This window comes from Lithobates pipiens, unplaced genomic scaffold, assembly GCF_037356315.1.
Source record: "Lithobates pipiens isolate NorthernLeopardFrog02 unplaced genomic scaffold, aLitPip1_a1.2 Scaffold_25, whole genome shotgun sequence".
Classification (NCBI taxonomy): Eukaryota; Metazoa; Chordata; class Amphibia; order Anura; family Ranidae; genus Lithobates; species Lithobates pipiens.
Genome location: NW_027507787.1, coordinates 241,807,319 through 241,823,291, shown reverse-complemented (window position 1 = coordinate 241,823,291; position 15,973 = coordinate 241,807,319). Strand labels below are relative to the sequence as shown.

Sequence of the window (15,973 nt, the reverse complement as noted above, 5' to 3'; positions counted from 1 at the left end):
CAGCCCCAGGAGGAAGTCAGCACAGCACAGGGATGGTGGGAGCCCCTCATAATAAGCAGCCCCAGGAGGAGCAGGCGCAAACTGGACCAGCGGTGCATGGCAGACAATCCGCTTCTCTTTCTCATCTAATGAAACTTCGGATTTCGGATAGGAAATTCTTCAACGGAATTTCGTATTTCGGATAAAAATCAAACTTCTTCCATCAGCATCGACTGTCATATTGAGGTATATTTTTGCCTTTAAATTCATCGTAAAGAACGTTCGTACACGTTAACGAACCTAACGACAATTCGTATTTTGTACAAAACGGAACGGAATTTCGGACACGAAATACAAAGTACGAATTAATTTTAATACGAATCGAAACGGAACAGAACGAAACAAATTTATTGACGGCGCCCATGTCTACTGATTGGTTCTCGCTGCAAAATCTACTTGTGATTCTAATCCAAACCATGTTACAAAGTCTACTTGGTTAAGCCATATTGGACACAGAGAGCATGTAAAACAATTTTTACAAAAAAAAAACAATTTCTGGGCAGGAGGTCATAAGGTAGGTAGAACGCTCGCACACATAGGATGCTCCCAACGGGGGAAAATGATAGTTGTGACAGTCACCAATGCCAGCAGTATGCTAATTATACACCCCTTTGATTTACTAATGGTCTTAAGGAACTTTTATCAAACTATACCTTGAAGGCTTTTTGTGCTTACTGTCTCAACTGGATCAGGTGGGTAGAAAATGTATGACCCACCCCCCCTCAAAACCAAAGAAAACCCCCCACTGACACCAACGACAGGGCAGAATTCTTTCCATTTACAACAACGATGGGGGACTATTCCTCCCACTGATACAAGGGATGGGGCACTTATGCTTCCACTGATATCAATGATGGGGCACTATTCCTCCCACTAATATCACTGATGGGGCACTATTCCTGCCACTGGCACCAATGATGGGACACTATTCCTCCCACTGACATCAACAATGGGGCACTACTTCTCCCACTGATACCAACCAATGATGGGACACTACTCCTCCCACTGATACCAATGATGGGGCACTACTCCTCCCACTGACATCAATGATGGGGCACTATTCTTCTCACTGACACCAATGATGGGGCACTATTCTTCCCACTGACACCAATGATGGGGCACTATTCATCCCACTGATACCAATGATGGGGCACTATTCTTCTCACTGACACCAATGATGGGGCACTATTCTTCCCACTGACACCAATGATGGGGCACTATTCCTCCCACTGACACCAATGATGGGACACTATTCCTCCCACTGACATCAATGATGGGGCACTATTCCTCCCACTGACATCAATGATGGGGCACTATTCCTCCCACTGATACCAATGATGGAGCACTATTCCTCCCACTGATACCAATGATGGGACACTATTCCTCCCACTGATACAAGTGATGGGGCACTTATACTTCCAATGACATCAACAATGGGGCACTATTCCTCCCACTGATACAAGTGATGTGGGCACTTATACTTCCAATGACATCAACAATGGGGCACTATTCCTCCCACTGATACCAATGATGGGGCACTATTCCTCCCACTGATACAAGTGATGGGGCACTTATGCTTCCATTGACATCAACAATGGGGCACTATTCCTCCCACTGATACCAATGATAGGGCACTATTCCTCCCACTGACATCAATGATGGGGCACTATTCCTACCACTGACACCAATGATGGGGCACTATACCTCCCACTGACACTAATGATGGGGCACTATTCCTCCCACTGACACCAATAATGGGGCACTATTCCTCCCACTGACACCAATGAGGGGGCACTATTCCTCCCACTGACACCAATAATGGGGCACTATTCCTCCCACTGATACCAATGATGGGGCACTATTCCTTCTGCTGACATTATAGATGGGGCACTAGTCTTCACACAGTCACCAAAGATAGGGCACTGTTTACTCTCACTGGATGCCAGAACATTTTCTACTCCCACTGGCCCTAGTCCAGCCCCCCCCCCCCACCCTCCCCCAAATCTGAAGGACAGTAAACTGGCCCTTTGTTTAGAAAGTTTGGAGACCCCTGATCTAGATGGGCAGAAATCTTGTGTCCCAGCAATGATATTTTTATTTGTATGCCAGTCTATGGAGGATAATATGAATGCACTGCCATACTGGTAGCTCTATGTTATTTCTGTACATGTTTTTCGTATGTCTTTGCTTAGACCTCCCCCCCCCCCCCCCCCCTTCTTTCTTACTTTGATTTTATGTCTTGTAAAGAAAAAAAAATACTAAAAGGCAATAAAAAATATTATTTGATTAAAAAAAAAATACTACATTTAGTATATATATATATATATATATATATATATATATAGATATATATTATAAAAGGCTCTGAATGGCACTTACCCAGCGACTACAATTTCAAAGTCTCCATCATTGTCCACATCAGTGATGGCCACCCCGTAGTTCAGCTGCGTCGGGTTGTTTTCGTAATCTGGCGGTAGCGCGGTGGCGGTGACAGCCGTGAACATGGGCTCCGAGCGCTGAGCGCCCCCACAGTACAGAACAATGGAAAGCAGCAAGACCAGGAGCATCATCCTTGACATCTGGAAGTAAAACATACAATATGGTTAGGAACTTCTTGGCTCTGAGGGCATCGTCCAATTTATGTAACAATCAAAGCGGTTCTTGTAAACTGGTTTTATTGAGCACATCAAACAATAAAAGATTCCTTTTTTTTGCAACATCTGAGAGAATGTCAAAGGAAAACACACCGGGGTAAAAACTGAACTTCCTCTTTATTTAACCCTTGTGTTTAGGTGTGACTACGGAACCCGATACTCTACAAAAGCTACAATGAACTCATTCATGTTCTATGATGTTATTATGAACGTGCATAGTACACATTTTGTAATATAAATACATAGTAACTATATAATTAGGCGGATTGCGCCCAAGTATTCAAAACGAACTGATTAGCATACGATCGGGATAGGATTGTGAAGACGAGATGAATGGAGAAACCAAGAGCCAGGCCAGGGGTCATACACAGATAGACCAGTCCAGAGAATACACAGGGGCGAGCCAAGGTCAAACACAGGCAGGGTCCAGTTACAAGCCGAAGGTCAAGCCGGGAGATCAGGAAGCAGAAGCAGAGTCCAGGAGCAGGCCAAAGGGGTCAGGCTAGGAGATCAGGAAGCAAGGTCAAGGCAAGCCGGGTCACAACGGGTATCCCAGATCAGGAAGCAAGGTCAAGGCAAGCCGGGTCACAGCGGGTATCCCAGATCAGGAAGCAAGGTCAAGGTACACATGGGAGTTGAGGAGATAATCCAGTGATGTCCTGTGGTTACAGGCTGGCTTAAATAGGGCCACTAGCGCCGATGATCATTGTACCGATGCGCACCGGTATGCGCCAATGTGCGCTGATGCGTGGCGCATGCTCGTGCACGTCTTGAGACCCTCCGTGGGCGTCCATGAGTGTTCTGGGCGGGAATTGCCAGCACCGTGACAGCCATGTCCCTGACAGTCACCTCATGGACCCAAGGGCTTTTCGGTCCTCCACTGCATCCCGCCAGCTTGCTTAACTTCATGTTCATTGTTTTTCGATGATGCCATCTATCCATCTTGTTTTCTGTTATCCTCTTCTCCTTTTTCCGTCCATGTTTCCCAGCATCAGGGTCTTTTCCAATGAGTCCTCTCTTCGCATCAGGTGGCCAAAGTACTCGACTTTCGTGCTTCAGGATCTGTCCTTCCAGTGAATATTCAGGGTTGATTTCCTTCGAGATAGACTGGCTTGATCTTCTTGACCTCCAAGTTACTTTCAAGAGTCTTCTCCAACACCATAGTTCAAAAGCAACAATTCTTCGGCGTTCAGCCTTCCTTATGGTCAAACTTTCACAGCCATCTATCCATCTTTTTTTCTGTTATCCTCTTCTCCTTTTTCCTTACAGGTTTCCCAGCATCAGGGTCTTTTCCAATGAGTCCTCTCTTCGCATTAGGTGGCCAAAGTACTCGACTTTTATGCTTCAGAATCTGTCCTTCCAGTGAATATTCAGGGTTGATTTCCTTCGAGATAGACTGGCTTGATCTTCTTGACCTCCAAGTTACTTTCAAGAGTCTTCTCCAACACCATAGTTCAAAAGCAACAATTCTTCGGCGTTCAGCCTTCCTTATGGTCAAACTTTCACAGCCATCTATCCATCTTTTTTTCTGTTGTCCTCTTCTCCTTTTTCCTTACAGGTTTCCCAGCATCAGGGTCTTTTCCAATGAGTCCTCTCTTCGCATCAGGTGGCCAAAGTACTCGACTTTCGTGCTTTAGGATCTGTCCTTCCAGTGAATATTCAGGGTTGATTTCCTTCGAGATAGACTGGCTTGATCTTCTTGACCTCCAAGGGACTTTCAAGAGTCTTCTCCAACACTATAGTTCAAAAGCAACAATTCTTCGGCGTTCAGCCTTCCTTATGGTCAAACTTTCACAGCCATCTATCCATCTTTTTTCTGTTATCCTCTTCTCCTTTTTCCTTACAGGTTTCCCAGCATCAGGGTCTTTTCCAATGAGTCCTCTCTTCGCATTAGGTGGCCAGGGTAGTAGTATTTAGACGGGCTTGTATCTAGGGGGTTTTAGCATCCAGGGGGTATTAGTATTCAGGGGGAATTGTATCTAGGGCATTGTATTCAGGGGGAATTGTATTCAGGGGGCATTGTATCCAGGGGATAATGTATCTAGGGGGTATTAGTATTTGGGGGTATTAGTATCCGGGGGGTATTTATATCTAAGGGTATTGTATCTAGGGGTATTAGTATTTGGGGGTATTAGTATCCAGGGGGCATTGTATCCAGGGGTATTAATATCCAGGGGGTATTAGTATCCAGGGTGTATTGTAGGTAGACAGAGGGAAAGAGAGGCTGTGTTTGGACAGATGGTACCGCATAGGTAACTGGTAATAAACAGTCAGGAATAAAATTATTCAAGGAATTTTATTACAAAAGGGAATAAGATTGTGTGTAGGTGACATTGTATTTAGGGGGTATTAGTATCTAGGGGGTATTGTATCTAGGGGTTATTAGTATCTGGGAGGTACTGTATCTAGGGGGCATTGTATCTAGGTGGTATTGTATTCAGGGGTACTGTATCTAGGGGGTATTTAGTATCCGGGGGTACTGTATCTAGGAGCATTGTATCTAGGGGGTATTGGTAACCAGGGGGTATTAGTATCTGGGAGTTATTGTATCTGTAGGGTACTAGTATCCGGGGGGATTAGTATCCAGGGGTATTTTATCTAGGGGTCATTGTTTCTAGGGGGTATTGTATTCAGGGGGTATTGTATCTAGGGGGGTATTAGTAACCGGGGGTACTGTATCTAGGGGCATTGTATCTAGGGGGAATTTTATTCAGGGGGTATTGTATCTAGGGGGAATTAGTAACCAGGGGGTGTTAGTATCCAGGGGGTACTATATCTAGGGGGCATTGTATCTAGGTAGTATTGTATCTAGGGGGTATTAGTATCCAGGGGTATTAGTATCTGGAAGTTATTGTATCGGGGGGTATTAGTATCCGGGGGGGGGTACTATATCTAGGGGGTATTAGTAGAAGGAGACCTTTTGGTAATAATAGTGGAGACACAGAAATAAGAGAGTGGCAATGTATTTAGCACAATTTATTGGGAATAATATAATTGTGTGCACACTGTGCTCTATTTAATGGTAAAGTAAATGAAAAAAAACAAATCTTCGGCGGCTGTCTTCATTATGGGGAAATATACCGTCCCTTTTATTTTCTCTTTATTGGTCTGTAAATGTTCAGTAAAGTCTACAGACGTACATTTTCGGCACAAGGTTATTACAGAGAAGCTCCGAGCCTATTAATACGAGGGGGAGATGAAGTCCCAATACACTTTATGTGGTTAAATCTCATAATAGTGAAAAACAACGATGGACTGAACTCACGTCATTATAGAAATCAGGAGATACAAATAGATTGCTGATGAAAATTATAATGGAGTTATTCATTTCACAGAAGAAAAAATAAAAATAAAATGCAAGCATGTAGACAAATAAATCCTATATCACTGATATTATACAGTAGATAATGATAAATGATGGAGTTTTTATTTTTATTATTTTGTTTTTATTGTGATTTATTTATTTTTATTTTTTTCTGAGAAACTTTTATCTCCTTCATTGTTTAAAGATTAAAAAAGGCAAGCATGTAGACAAATAAATCATATATCACTGATATTATACTGTAGACAATGATAAATGATGTTTTTTTTTTTTTTATTATTATTATTATAATTTATTTTTTATTTTGTATTTTTTTTGAGAAACTTTTATCTCCTTCATTGTTTAAAGACTAAAAAAGGCAAGCATGTAGACAAATAAATCATATATCACTGATATTATACAGTAGATAATGATAAATGATGGATTTTTTATTTTTATTATTTTATTATTTATTTATTTATTTATTTTTTCTAAGAAAATGTTAACTTCTTTGTTGTTTAAAGGTTAAAAAAGGCAAGCATGTAGACAAATAAATTGTATATCACTGATATTATACAGTACATAATGATAAAATTATGGATTTTTTATTTTTATTATTTTTTTAATATTATTTATTTATTTATTTCTGAGAAACTTTTATCTTTTATCTCCTTCATTGTTTAAATATTAAAAAAAGGCAAGCATGAAGACAAATAAATTGTATATCACTGATATTATACAGTAGGTAATGATAAATGTTTGAGTTTTTATTTTTATTTATTTATTTTTTATTAATATTTATTTATTTTTTCTGAGAAACTTTTATCTCCTTCATTGTTTAAAGATTAAAAAAAGGCAAGCATGTAGACAAATACATCATATATCACTGATATTGTACAGTAGATAATGATAAATGATGGATTTTTTATTTTTAGTATTTTCTTTTTAATTATTATTTATTTTAATTTTTTTCTAAGAAACTTTTATCTCCTTCGTTGTTGAAAGATTAAAAAAAGGCAAGCATGTAGACAAATAAATCGTATATCACTGATATTATACAGTAGATAATGATAGATTTTTTTATTTTTATTATTTTTTTATTATTATTTATTTATTTTTTTATATTTTTCTGAGAAACTTTTATCACCTTCGTTGTTTAAAGATTAAAAAAGGCAAGCATGTAGTACAAGTAAATCGTATATCACTGATATTATACAGTAGATAATGATAAATGATGGAGTTTTTATTTATTTTTTTGTTTTATTATTTATTTATTTATTATTTTTTTCTGAGAAACTTCTATCTCTTTCATTGTTTAAAGATTAAAAAAGGCAAGCATGTAGACAAATAAATTGTATATCACTGATATTATACAGTACATAATGATAAAATTATGGATTTTTTATTTTTATAATTTTTTTAATATTATTTATTTATTTATTTCTGAGAAACTTTTATCTTTTATCTCCTTCATTGTTTAAAGATTAAAAAAAGGCAAGCATGAAGACAAATAAATTGTATATCACTGATATTATACAGTAGGTAATGATAAATGAGTTTTTATTTTTATTTATTTCTTTTTTATTAATATTTATTTATTTTTTCTGAGAAACTTTTATCTCCTTCATTGTTTAAAGATTAAAAAAAGGCAAGCATGTAGACAAATACATCACATATCACTGATATTGTACAGTAGATAATGATAAATGATGGATTTTTTATTTTTAGTATTTTCTTTTTAATTATTATTTATTTATTTTAATTTTTTTCTAAGAAACTTTTATCTCCTTCGTTGTTGAAAGATTAAAAAAAAGGCAAGCATGTAGACAAATAAATCGTATATCACTGATATTATACAGTAGATAATGATATATGATAGATTTTTTATTTTTATTATTTTTTTATTATTATTTTATTTTTTTTTATATTTTTTTGACAAACTTTTATCACCTTCGTTGTTTAAAGATTAAAAAAGGCAAGCATGTAGTACAAGTAAATCGTATATCACTGATATTATACAGTAGATAATGATAAATGATGGAGTTTTTATTTATTTATTTGTTTTATTATTTATTTATTTATTATTTTTTTTCTGAGAAACTTTTATCTCTTTCATTGTTTAAAGATTAAAAAAGGCAAGCATGTAGACAAATAAATCATATATCACTGATATTATACAGTAGATAATGATAAATTATGGATTTTCTTTTTTTTTTTAATGAGGGAAAAAAAAATCTTTAAACAACGAAGGAGATAAACATTTTTTTTTTTTGTTTCTCCCCATGGAGTTAAAATAAAATGCAACAGTGGATAAAATTGATTAATTTCTTTTTTTTTAAATAAGGACGCAGAAACAGAAAGAAAAATAAAGAAGATAAAAGAGCAAAGGATAAAAAAAAAAAAAAAAAAAAGATCTTCTCTATACACAGAAATGTATTTCATGTACGTCAAAGACAATCATTATTCAAAACCGCAGATACCGGTTCTGACACCGAATTCTCGGCGCTCAAATAATAGACAATGCAGAGGAGAAGCCATTGTGCTATAGAAAAGTGGAGAAATATGGAGGGAGTTCCTTCCTTTATATCCAAAGCTCAACGTTTGAGTGAAATACTTGATAAAATTAGAATAGTGATGAAGATCTATTATCCAAAAAAATGAACAAAAAATAATCACTTTTTTTTTTAGCAATGCTGCCTAATAACAAAGGAGACACTTACTGGTTTTCGTTCATTTTATTTAAGGCGGTAATAAACCCAAAAACCAAAATGTAATATATTGCAGCTTACCAATCATTAGATGTGGTGGCCGCATTTGTTTTATTTTTTTAATTTTTTTAGGATTCTCCCCCTGTTTTCCTTGTGATCCGCCCAGTAAACACACCTCCTGTATTAGAGTAGACATGTGCAATTTGTTTCATTACGTTCTTTAACGAATTTTGACAGATTCGGAAAGATCCGAATTAACGAAAACCCATTTCACGAAAATTGAGAGTTGGAAAATTTGAAAATTCGTACATTCGTGAATTTGTTAATTTGAAAATTTGAAAATTCGTTAATTTGAATATTCGTTAATTTGAATATTCGTTAATTTGAATATTTGTTCATTTAAAAATGTATAAATTTGAAAATTCGTTAATTTGAAAATTCGTTAATTTGAAAATGTATAAATTTGAAAATGTATAAATTTGAAAATGTATAAATTTGAAAATGTATAAATGTGAAAATTCGTTAATTTGAAAATCCCGAAATTAGAAAATCGGTAAATTTGAAAATTGATCAATTCAAAAATTCATAAATGAGAAAATCCAAAATTAGAAAAATCCGAAAATAAAAAACAAAGTCCGAAAATTCGAAATAATGAAAATCTGAATTTTTTTTATTATAACCAACTACCTAATAATAACTAACTAATAATAACTAACTAATAACAGCTAACTAATAAATTATTTTAGGAATTTTCTTTCTAATTTGGCTGTTAGTTGACATAACGAATACGAATTTTTGACCAAAATCGAATTGCACATGTTGAAGAGTTTATTCGAAAATTTATCAATTCAAAAATTCAGAAATGAGAAAATCCGAAAATAAGAAACAAAATCTGAAAATTTTAAATTAACGAAAATCCGATTTTTTTTTAATTATAACCAACTAACTAATAATAACTAACTAAGAAATTATAGTTTTTTTTCAAATTTGGCCTGTTAGTTGATGTAACGAATATGAATTTTCGAATTTCAGACCAAAAACGAATTGCACATGTCGAAGAGTTTCCAGGCAAGTAGGGAAAGACCAGGGACCACCCAGAAAACCTCCCTGATTGGTCACAGACCAGCCAGGCTGCATTCCATCCGTCGAAACAGACATTGTCAATGCATCCTGAGACCTACTGCTACACTGTAGCCTTTTTTTTTACAAATTTTTACAAATTCATTAATTCGGAAATATCCAAATTAACAAAAACCCGTTTAACAAATTTTTCTGAATATTTGTAAATTTGAATATTCAAAAATTTGAATATTCAAAAATTCTAATATTTTAAAATTCGAATATTCAAAAATTCAGAAATTCGAAAATTAGAAAATCAGAAAAGCCAAAAATAAGTAGGGAAATCCAAAAATTCAAAAACCTAAAAAATTGAGAAAATAGAAAATGTGAAATTCGGAAATTTGGATGTTCGGAATTCGCAGATTCGGAAATCCGGAAATTTGAAAATCCTAAAATAAGAACGAAAATCCAAAAATTTGAAAACCCGAAAATTCGAAAATCTGAAATAACAACTAACTAATAATAACTTAGCTATGACTAATGAATAAATTATAGGTATATGAATTTCCTTTCAAATTTGGCTGTTAGTGAACGTAACGAATACAAATTTATCCGAAGTTACGAATTATCCGAAATAACGAATGCCGTATCTAAATGACTGGAATTATTAATAATAATAAACAACAATAATAATAATAATAACAACTTGTTATTATTATTATTAATTTCATTCAATTTCGTTTACTTTGGAAGAATTCATATTCTTTACGTTCACTAACAGCCAAATTTGAAAGGAAATTCCAATACCTATGAATTATTACAAAACAAAAAAGTACACAGGGGTCACTTATCCGGTGCTTAGATAAAATATATTAATAATCCGAATGGGAATCTGTATTTGAAATTAGTTTTACTGTATGCCTTTTTCGAATCTTCATCGTATTTACAGATTTTTTTTCGGGGGATGGAAAAGTTCTAAATTGATATATTTAGAATCGGGCGAATCAAAAACGTTAGATTATTATTTTTATTCGATTTGAATGTGGCAAAGTGAACAAACCAAAGAGAGATCTTCATCAAAATGATTACAATGATCCTTTAACCACTTAACAACCACCCATTGCCGATTAACGGCATCAGGGCGGTTGTTTAACTCTAAGAGGCCGTTAATTAACGGCCTCTCAGAATTCTGCTCTCGCGCGCCCCCTGGGGCGCGCACACGAGAGCATCCGTGACCGCTGGGTCCAGTGGACCCGGCGCATCACGAATCACGGTAAACGGCCGCTCATCGCGGCCGTTTACCACGTGATCGCACCGTCAAATGACGGAGTGATCACTTGTAAACAAGCCGGCGTCATGTTATGACGCCGGTTCCTCCCTCCCCCTCTCTGTACCGATCGGTACAGCGGAGGGGGAAGAGATCGGTGTCAGCAGCGATGTGGGCTGCATCTGCAGTGCCCACATCGCTGCTCACCGAAAATTAACCCCTCAAATCCCTGCAAATACTCTGCATTACTCTGCAATTCCCTGCAAATACTCTGCATTACTCTGCAATTCCCTGCAAATACTCTGCATTACCCTGCAATTCCCTGCAAATACTCTGCATTACTCTGCAATTCCTGCAAATACTCTGCAATTCCCTGCAAATACTCTGCAATTCCCTGCAAATACTCTGCAATGCCCTGCAACACTCTGCAATGCCCTGCAACACTCTGCATTGCCCTGCAACACTCTGCATTGCCCTGCAACACTCCGCAATGCCCTGCAACACTCCGCAATGCCCTGCAACACTCCGCAATGCCCTGCAACACTCCGCAATGCCCTGCAACACTCCGCAATGCCCTGCAACACTCTGCAATGCCCTGCAACACTCTGCAATGCCCTGCAACACTCTGCAATGCCCTGCAACACTCTGCAACACCCGCCAATACCCTGCAACACTCTGCAATGCTCTGCAACCCCCGCCGATACCCTGCAACACTCTGCAATGCTCTGCAACCCCCGCCGATACCCTGCAACACTCTGCAATGCTCTGCAACCCCCGCCGATACCCTGCAACACTCTGCAATGCTCTGCAACACCCGCCAATACCCTGCAACACTCTGCAATGCTCTGCAACACCCGCCAATACCCTGCAATGCTCTGCAACGCAGTACTCTGCAACACCATGCTCTGAGATACCCAGCCATAGTCGGTGATACCCTGCAATACCCAGCCATAGACATCTCCCGCCGCCCTCCGCCCTCCGGTGCTTCTACCGAATCGCTAATACGATCAAAGCCAGAATCTTTTTTTTTTTTCAGGCTTCCCAGCTTAGAGGTGAGATGTGGGTCTTATTGACCCCACATCTCACTGTAAAGAGGACCTGTCATGCCATATTCCTATTACAAGGGATGTTTACATTCCTTGTAATAGGAATAAAAGTGATCAAAAAAATTATTTTTGGGGAAAAAAATGTCAAACTAAAATAAATAAAGTAAAATGAACAATAAAAAAAAATGTTTTTTTTAAAGCGCCCCTGTCCCCATGTGCTCGCATGCAGAAGCGAACGCATGCGTAAGTCCCGCCCACATATGAAAACGGTGTTCAAACCACACATGTGAGGTATCGCTGCGAACGTTAGAGCGAGAGAAATAATTCTAGCCCTAGACCTCCTCTGTAACTCAAAACATATAACCAGTAAAAAAAATGTAAATCGTCGCCTATGGGGATTTTTAAGTAGCGACGTTTGCCGCCATTCCACGAGCGTGTGCAATTTTGAAGAGTGACATATTAGGTATCTATTTACTCAGCGTAACTTCATCTTTCACATTATGCAAAAATTGGGCTAACTTTACTGTGTTTTTTTTTTTTTTTAAGCACAAAACAGTTTTTTTTTCCAAAAAAAGCATTCGAAAAATTACTGCGCAAATACCGTGCGAGATAAAAAGTTGCAAAGACCACCATTGTATTCTCCAGGGTGTTTGCTAAAAAAACATATATAATGTTTTGGAGTTCTATGTAATTTTCTAGCAAATAAATTATGATTTTTACATGTAGGAGAGAAATGTCAGAATTGTCCTGGCTGCTCCAGAACACCTGATGGCGCTCCATGCATGTTGGGCCTCTGTATGTGGCCACGCTGTGTAAAAGTCTCACACATGTGGTATCGCCGTACTCGGGAGTAATAGCAGAATGTGTTTTGGGGTGTAATTTGTGGTATGCATATGCTGTGTGTGAGAAATAACCTGATAATATGACAATTTTGTGAAAAAAAAAAAAAAAGTAAAAAGAATCTTGATTTTGCAAAGAATTGTGGGAAAAAATGACAACTTCAAAAAACTCATCATGCCTCTTACTAAATACCTTGGAATGTCTTCTTTCCAAAAAGGGGTCATTTGGGGGATATTTGTACTTTTCTGGCATGTTAGGGTCTCAAGAATTGAAATAGGCCGTCAGTACTTCAGGTGTGATCAATTTTCAGATATTGGCACCATAGCTTGTGGACTCTATAACTTTCACAAAGACCAAATAATATCCACCAATTTGTACTTATTTTTTACCAAAGATATGTAGTAGTATAAATTTTGGCCAAAATTTATGAAGAAAAAATTACTAATCTGCTAAATTTTCTAACAGAAACAAAGAAAAATTCGTTTTTTTACAGAATTTTCGGTATTTTTTCTTTTATAGCACAAAAAAAAAAAAAACCCAGCGGTGATTAAATACCACCAAAAGAAAGCTCTATTTGTGTGAAAAAAAGGACAAAAATTTCATATAGGTCCAGTGTTGCATGACTGAGTAATTGTCATTCAAAATGCGAGAGCACCGAAAGCTGAAAATTGGTCTGGTTATTAAGGGTGTTTAAGTGCCCAGTGGTCAAGTGGTTAAATAACCTTCGGCTTAACAAAAACAGCATTTTTTTTTAAATTTTTTCACCAATTGCTGCCACTGTGCCCATCAAATGCAGCCACTGTGCCCATCAATTGCCGCCACTGTGCCCATCAATTGCCGCCACTGTGCCCATCAAACTCAGCTACTGTGCCCATCAATTGCAGCCACTGTGCCAAAAGCAGCCACTGTGCCCTTCAAACGCAGCTACTGTGCCCATCAATTGTAGTCACTGTGCCGTTAAACGCAGCCACTGTGCCCACCAAATGCTGCCACTGCGCCCATCATTTGCTGCCACTGTGCCCATCAATTCCTGCCACTGTGCCCATTCAATTGGGCACTAACTGGCACCATCATGTAACAAATAAAATCAGTGATGCCCAGCAATGCCACCCATCAGTTTCCAGCAGTGCCACCTATCAGTGTCCAGCAGTGCCACCTATCAGTGCCCATCCATGCCCATCAGTGCCCACCTATCAGTGTCCATCAGTGCCCATCCATGACACCTATCAGTACCACCCATAAGTACCCATCAGTGCCATCCATAAGTACCCATCAGTGCTGCCTATGAGTGCCCATCAGTGCCACCTATGAGTGCTCATCAGTGCCACATTCCAGTGCCACCTATCAGTGCCCATCAGTGCCACCTATCAGTGCCCATTAGTGCCGCCTATCAGTGCCCATCATCAGTGCCCTTCAGTGCCACCTCATCAGTACAACATCATTGGTGCCACCTCATCAGTGCCCATCAGTGCCGCCATATCAGTACCCGTCACTGAAGAAGAAAACTTACTTATTTACAAAAATATTGAACAGAAACAAAGAAACACTTGTTTTTTTTTTAAATGTCGGTCTTTTTTTATTTGTTGCGCAAAAAATAAAAATTGCAGAGGTGATCAAATACCACCAAAAGAAAGCTCTATTTGTGGGAACAAAATGATGAAAAATTTGCTTGGGTACAGTGTTACATGACCGCGCAATTGTCATTCAAATTGCTACAGCGCTGAAAGCTGAAAAATGGCCTGGGCAGGAAGGTGTCTAAGTGCTCGGTATTGAAGTGGTTAAATAGTCTCTGACCCAAGATGGCTGCTAGAGTGACTTGGGGTGGCAGCATCCAACCGGATCTCTTCCCCAGTGACCCAGGAAACCATAGAGGAACAATGTTTCTCTTGACTTCCCCTCCATCTGCAATGCCACTGCGGTGGAGCACCACCTGCAGTGGAGAAAGTAGATACAAGCCCTTCCAAACTCAAGCCTGTGGTTCCACCAGCTTCCTGGCCAGAGCCATTTTTAAGGCAGGGCAAAAGGGGCAGCTGCCCTGGGCCCTGTCATTGTTGTGGGGCCCAAAGCAGCTGCCTTATACTTGCCAACTATCCTGGTATAAATACCCTCGCCCCTTGAGGTTTTTAGTCCTGTGCTGTCCAATATCTCAGTGTGAAGTGCTGCTACTAATGCTGCCCAGCTCTGCCCTATTGTTGTGTACAGATGACTCTCATGCAGACCCTGTGTTTACATGTATATTACCGGCATTCATATGTAAATAGCGGTGGCTGGCGGCATTGATATGTATATCATGCCCCCCTGAGGTCATAGCCACAGTAATTTCTAGCAACCGATCAACAAGCAGAAATCATGTGCTGTAACCTCTAGCAGCTAACCATTGAACTGTAATGTGTGCTGTAACCTCTAGCAACCAGTAAGTGAGCGGTAATGATACATTGTAACCTCTAGCAACCAGTCAGTGAGCGGTAATGATACATTGTAACCTCTGGCAACCAGTCAGTGAGCGGTAATGATACATTGTAACCTCTAGCAACCAGTCAGTGAGTGGTAATGATACATTGTAACCTCTGGCAACCAGTCAGTGAGCGGTAATGATACACTGTAACCTCTAGCAACCAGTCAGTGAGCGGTAATGATATATTGTAACCTCTAGCAACCAGTCAGTGAGCGCTAATGATACACTGTAATCTCTGGCAACCAATCGCAATAGCTGCCTGATCTGATTCAGTAAACTGATTTTGAGTCTAGCTGCTATTTATTGTATGTCTCAGAGCAGGTGGAGAGCAAAACTGCATGGGGGGGGGGGCCAACAAAAGTTTTTTGCCCAGTGTCCAATCAATATTAAAGACGGCCCTGTTCAAGGGGTGCTTAGATGGGAGGTGTACAAAAGGCCACCCTCATCATCTCAAGCTCCTCAGACAAGTCCATGACAATTGACCTTTGGGCCCCTTTCACACTGGGGCGGGAGCGGCGTCGGCGCTAGCGGTCGCATACCACCGCTAAAATGACGTTAAAACGGCACTAAACATAGCCGAAAAAGGGTTAAAACCGCTTTGCTT

The 15,973-nt window shown here is 38.6% G+C and overlaps 1 protein-coding gene across 3 annotated transcripts in view; it reads right to left on the bottom strand.

Annotated features, from left to right (window-relative positions):
• The window catches only part of CRTAC1 (cartilage acidic protein 1), a 1,115,778-nt gene that overhangs the window by 864,525 nt on the left and 235,280 nt on the right, over positions 1 to 15,973 (bottom strand). For all 3 annotated transcript variants that reach the window (XM_077455715.1, XM_077455716.1, XM_077455717.1), the window contains exon 2: positions 2,419 to 2,618. In XM_077455715.1, coding sequence (XP_077311841.1) covers positions 2,419 to 2,618 — 200 coding nt within the window. The remainder of the gene's footprint in view (positions 1 to 2,418; positions 2,619 to 15,973) is intronic.